General features: G+C 50.3%; 1 protein-coding gene across 1 annotated transcript in view; it reads left to right on the top strand.

Moving 5' to 3' along the window:
- SFXN5 (sideroflexin 5) overlaps positions 1-5,997 on the top strand; it is a 101,708-nt gene that overhangs the window by 44,003 nt on the left and 51,708 nt on the right. The window contains exons 8-9 of the mRNA XM_009639032.2: positions 973-1,029; positions 1,905-1,970. Of these exons, the coding sequence (XP_009637327.2) occupies positions 973-1,029; positions 1,905-1,970 (123 nt within the window). The remainder of the gene's footprint in view (positions 1-972; positions 1,030-1,904; positions 1,971-5,997) is intronic.

Below are 5,997 nucleotides of genomic sequence, written 5' to 3'. Positions count from 1 at the left end.
CGTGCTCTTGGGCTGTGAACTCGGGAATGACTGGGCTGATCCCCATGGTTTAGTGCCTCTGTCCTCACCCTCACTTCATTTCTACTCGTCTGTCTTAGTTCTGGTTGCAGCTGGAGAGGAGTCCAGTTCTGACACACTGTGAAGTGGGAATGTGGTGTTTTGGGGATGAAAACTATAATTTTCTTTACACTGGCAGCAGTTGCTGTGGGCAAAACCCCTTCAGGAGCATGGTGCTACTCATCCCCCGCTGCTGCCATGCTGCTTTGGTGACAAAAAAGCACTTCAAGCACTGGAAGTGGCTGCCCAGGGAAGGGGTCGAGTCCCCAGCCCTGGGGGGATTTAACAGCCGGGCAGAGGCGGTGCTGAGGGCCAGGGTTTGGGGGTGGGATGGCAGGGGTAGGGGAACGGTTGGGCTGGGGGAGCTTAAAGGGCTTTGCCAATCTAAACAATTCTATGAGTCTATGAAAAAGTTGTGGACAGAAATACCAGCTTAGTGGCATCTGTATCCATTAGACGGTACCTCTGCTCATCTCCTGTTCCTCAGCTGAAGCCTCCTATGACCCCCTGTTTGAGAACCATGGAGCTTAATAAGCGACTGACGAAATGGCTGTTGGGCTTACTGCAGCGTCTTAACAGCAGCATGGATTTGGCCCTGACAAAAATAAAGCCCAATAGCACCGAGGTGTGGTGTGGAGGTGGATTGGGCCAGGAGAAGAATTGCATGTCAAGTGTTCAGGGAAGCAGAGCTGCCCTCTGGGCACTGGGTGCCTTGGGATTTCCATCTCTCACTTTGAAGGGCATTAAATCAGATGTAGGGCATGCATGAGCCTTTGAAAAGAGGTGGCAAAGTGTGAGCAGGTCAAAAGGGACATGAGTTTTCCTGTGGCACTTGCACGTTTGTAGATTATTTTTTTTAAATTATTATTTTTGCAAAGTTATGTTCATGCCTGTCTCTTCTCCTTTCCTCTTTAGTGGTTGAATCAGAGCCACAATGCCTGCGTCAACTATGCAAACCGCAACGCGACAAAGGTGAGGAGACCCAACATATGCAGCGCGTGCGGCGCGTTGGGTCTGTTTTGACACGGAAACATAAGTCTTTTCTCTTCGCTGTTAATAGAAACTCCGGAGTCAGCTCTGTGATGAGTTTATAGATTGGCCATTCTCCTGCGTAGGCTTCCATTTTAAACCTCAGCTGTAGATGGCATGAGGATCTCAAAATCACTCGAGGCACATACGTAACGCTCAGTGCCTTTGAGCTGAACCAGTATATGGTTCTAACTGGTATGAAATGGTTTAATCGGATATGTAAACGAGCACAGAGCAAAATGGTGTTTGGGTTTTTGGGTAGCAGAAGGCGGCTCCATGATCACGCTGCCATCTCCCGAGGACTTTGCGTGCGCCGCCAGCAGCGGTGCTGGGAAGCGGTGGGGCTGGTCCTGCTCTCTTCCATCACTTTAGGCTTCGTTCATCCCATGTCGGGATGTGGGAAGCTCAAGATGGGAAACTGAGCTGGAAACCATCCAGCTCATTGAGATAACGTTGCAAAGCCAGCTATTTAATGGGGAGAGTTTGGGGTTCATCACTGCTCGGTAAGAATGCTAATTTTGTACCATTTGCTGAATTTCATTCACATACTTCCTTTAAGCTGCTATTATTATAATTTTCTGATGCCAATTAATTTTCCATTCCCTTTAACCTTGCTCATGAGGCTACAATTTTCCTTGCTTTTGCCGCTGCTAGATGACAGACCATGTGTCACAGAACAATATGACAAAATTAAACCTGTCTCGGGTTTAAAACAAATAAACCAAAAACCCAAACCAAACAAAACAAAACAAGCTTGGTTGCATTTTAATAACCAGAAGTTTGTTTATTGAAAATATGTTTTGTTTTTCTTTCCAAAGCCTTCTCCGACATCCAAGTTCATCCAGGGCTACTTGGGAGCTGTCATAAGTGCTGTCTCAATAGCAGTGGGTAACGCTTTATATCTATATATTTCACTACCAAGTAACTGCTCCCTTACTGCAGTGCTTTTGAGATGTTTGTTTGAATTGCCAAGCATGTTTATCTTTTAATTGACAGAATTCAGTCTACAGAACCAAAAAATATTTTAACCATGAGGTGTCTCTGTCCGTGCATGCCCAAACTTTTCAATAGAAGGAGGCTTCTACTGCTGATGGCTTCATGCACAACCCTGCCTTGGGTTTCTTCACCGGGGCTTTGCTGCTGGGTGGACTCAGATTATCCGCATGAGCATTAATTTGCGGTGAATTAGCCCAGTCCAAGTTAAAAGGGTGACTCTGAGGCTGCGGAGCAATAGCGTGACGGCTGACATGCTGAACAGGGGCAGGCTTTTGGAGGTGTTCTCCTGGTGGGTCAACACCTTGCATTGATAGAACCACAGTGCTTGGTATCCATCACCTCTGGACAGCATTCAAGGTGGAAACGGTGCTCAAGTCATATCCCAAGTAATCTGTAAGAGAGGAGCTCTTAACACTGCTAAAGTTGTGGTCTCGTGGCGCAGTCTTCAGGCTTTTAATGCTCAGATTCCCCAGAAGCTCGGGTCGGCATCTTTAGCAGGGTCACCTAATTCCCAGGGAGGCAGGTACATTTTTCAGGAGCGACTTACGGAGGTTACTTCTTAGGCTGAGTTTCCAAATAAGCCTCTGAAACATATGGTTGTACCTTTTCTGCTGGAACGTTAAAGACCCCCACAGCAGTTTGTAGTTTTTACCTCTGGCCAAGACTTTTTTTTTCCCTTTTCTCAAGCCACAGACATCCTTTCTCAGGCATTTTTTTCTGCAAACAGACTGTGCCATGGGAGGAGGTCAACGCTCAGGCTGCTCGCCACTCCATTTCTACCCAGGTTCCCCGATTCACCTGGGGGGAAAAAGCTGTGTGGGCTTGTTTCGGGGCTGGAGCCCCTCTGCTACGAGGACAGGCTGAGAGAGTTGGGGTTGTTCAGCCTGGAGAAGAGAAGGCTGCGGGGAGACCTGATTAAGTACTGAAAGGCTGCAAAGGGGGCCCATAAGAAAGACGGGGGAAATCTTTTTAGTAGAGACAGCTGTGACAGGAGAAGGGGTGGTGGCTTTAAACTAAACCAGGGCAGGTTTAGACTAGAGATAAGGCAGAAATTCTTTCCAGTGAGGGTGGTGAAACCCTGGCGGGGGTTGCCCAGAGAGGGGGTGGAGGCCCCATCCCTGGGAACATCCAAGGCCAGGTTGGCCGGGGCTGTGAGCAACCTGATGTGGTTGGAGATGTCCCTGCTCCCTGCAGGGGGGTTGGGCTGGGTGACCTCTAGGGGTCCCTTCCAACCCAAAACATTCCATCATTCTATGATTCTATGAAATGTTTATCTAGAGCAGGGTGCGGATCATTAGGAGAGCTATGGAGGCAGGAGCACCTGGCTGGGAGCTGGCAGTGAGCGGCTTGGCACAGCAAGTCCGTGGTGGACAGCAGATCCCGGCACAAAGCGTGTCTATCTGCTCTGCAGCTGCCAGGCAGCTCTGCACTGGTGGCAGCAAAGAGCGTAGAGCTGGTGAAGTGCCTCATAGTTTTGAGTGGAAATTCTCCATTTTATTGGAATGCTTCTCCTCCATAGTTTTCCATACTGCTGGCTTGGCTTGCTCGCTGGCTGCCGTCCTGCTCCTCTGTGCCACCTGTATCTATATATAATTAACCCAGGCTGTGTTTGGTGTGAGCTCCCATGCTTCATACCCCCCCTCGAGGTGTGTCCACACCAGCTCCATGCTTCCGCCGCTGAAGTACAATCTGAATCCCTGTCCCACCAACCTCAACACTTGGGTTAGCAGCCGTTCACTGTCCACTGTCTCACTGCGTGGCATGGGAGAGCTTGACTGTCCTCCTCGGCCCTTAGTTCAGTATTTTTTCCACCTTGTGAATTAGTAAAGTGAAGCTCTCCAGCTTGACGTGCCGCTGCTGCTCACAACCTGCCTTCCACCGCAGCACGGCTGCAGCAGAGGGCTGGTGACCGGTTCCACGTTGCTGGCATTAATGCTCCTCTCCATTTTGGCAACAGGGGCAGATAGAGGGCAGGAGACACGGAGGAGTCATGTTGGCAGAGTTTTGTCACCTTGAGAAGCTGACAGGCTTTGGTAAGGAACCCAGCTGGGCGGCGAGCGGAGAGGTCCGTGTTGGGACAGCTGATGCAGGTCTTCAAAATATCTGGTTCCTCCTCGGCTGACTGCAAAGTAGCTGAGGCAGAAAGACAGGTTCAGAGTGCAGAAGTGAGCATCAGCAGTGCTGTGAGAAACGCACTGAGACGTGTAGATCAAAGAAATGGCAGCAAACCAGGAGTGGCCTACAGTTACTGCAGGGTGGCTGTCACCCTTGGTGACACGTGGGTGGCTCATCAGGCTGCCGATGGCAGATCAGTTCTTCGTCCTGTGGTGGTTTGTCCCTCCGTTAGTTGTACCGTTTACTCCCTGGTGGTGATGGAGCTGGTGGTCTGTACAGAGCAAGAAGCTTTGAATAAATGCAGAAACTGGAACGATGCTGGGATTAATCTGTCCATGTGACTTGTAGATGCATCTCCAGCAGGAGCCCCAGTGCCTGGTTATCTTGCACACTTCAGCTGTCCATTACAGGAACAGTTTTAAAAGCACCATGAGGAAAGATGGTGCCACAGTATTCTGTAGTTACAGCATTTCAGCCTTGTGCAAGAGGAAATTCTCTGGAGAAGAGAAGGCTGAGAGGGGATCTCATCAACACGTACAAATACCTTAAGGGTGGGTGTCACGAGGATGGAGCCAGACTCTTCTCGGTGGTGCCCAGCTCCAGGACAAGGGGCTATGGGCACAAACTAAAGCAGAAGAGGCTCCAGGTGAACGTGAGGAAGAGCTTCTTGACTTGGAGGGTGCCCGAGCCCTGGCCCAGGCTGCCCAGGGGGGCTGTGGAGTCTCCTTCTCTGGAGATATTCAACCCCCGCCTGGCCGCTGTCCTGTGCCCCCTGCTCTGGGTGAGCCTGCTTGGGCAGGGGAGTGGGACTGGGTGATCTCAGGAGGTCCCTGCCAACCCCTGCCATGCTGGGATTCTGGGATGATTCTGGGATTCTGTGGTTCTGTGATTCTGTGTGTGAAATCTTCCTTCAGCGGTGCGGATGCCAAGAGGTTGTTTCTCCCTTGCTGTGGAAGTGCCACGATGGCCCCCCTGGACGGGGCTTCCACTGGGATGCCCTTAGCATGTGCAAAGAGTCCCGTGAGCTCTGTAATAGCAGTGGTTTTGTAGCTCTGGTGCTCTGAGAGTCAGAATATTGTTACGGGGAGGCAGGGGATTTCCTTGGATGCGCTGATGTAGTTGGGGGAGCGGGGAAGGGCAGCAGCCTTCATGGATACTTTCTCCTTCCTGGCATTGGAAGGAGATCTGCTTCCAAAGTGGAGCATGCTGTGGCGCTGAGGGTGTGCGAAAACGAGATGAAGTCGCTGTGCACCAACGTCCCCGTGTAGACGAGCCCTTGGGGACACTACCGATGTGTGTGTCACCGCAGAATAGCTTGTGCCCTGCCAATCCGTAGCACCACTTATTGCGTGCTCAATTCCTGACGCAGAGCAGCCTAGAGAAAATCCTGCAGAGCAGGCAGTGATTTTTATGTTGTAAATATCTGGATTAATAACCAACGTCTCCTCGAGCAATTTTGTGGTTTTTTTTTTTTTTTTTTTTTTTTTTTAATGATGATGACAAATAATGTAGAAATAGCCCTGCGGTTCATTACGTTGGATTGTAAGGCCTCGGCCCTCATTAACTGATCTCTGCTGTCAGTTAGCAACAAATCACCTCCCAGTGTGAGCCTATTAGGACCAGATGACCTGAAAACAAGTGCCACTGCCTCCAGTGGTCTGCTGAGACCTGCTATTAATTAAAGCAAGCCCCTTCCATGTTTGCAGTTGGCAAGCGGCGCGGGGAGAAGGCTCATGGCATGACAAATCAGTTGACTTGTGATTGTGCTTCCCATCGTCTTCACCCTCCGAGTCTTTATCT

Source organism: Egretta garzetta, unplaced genomic scaffold (genome assembly GCF_000687185.1).
Source record: "Egretta garzetta isolate BGI_Z169 unplaced genomic scaffold, ASM68718v1 scaffold505, whole genome shotgun sequence".
NCBI lineage: Eukaryota > Metazoa > Chordata > Aves > Pelecaniformes > Ardeidae > Egretta > Egretta garzetta.
Note: the sequence above shows the minus strand (reverse complement) of the source record. Positions and strands in the feature narration are given on the sequence as shown.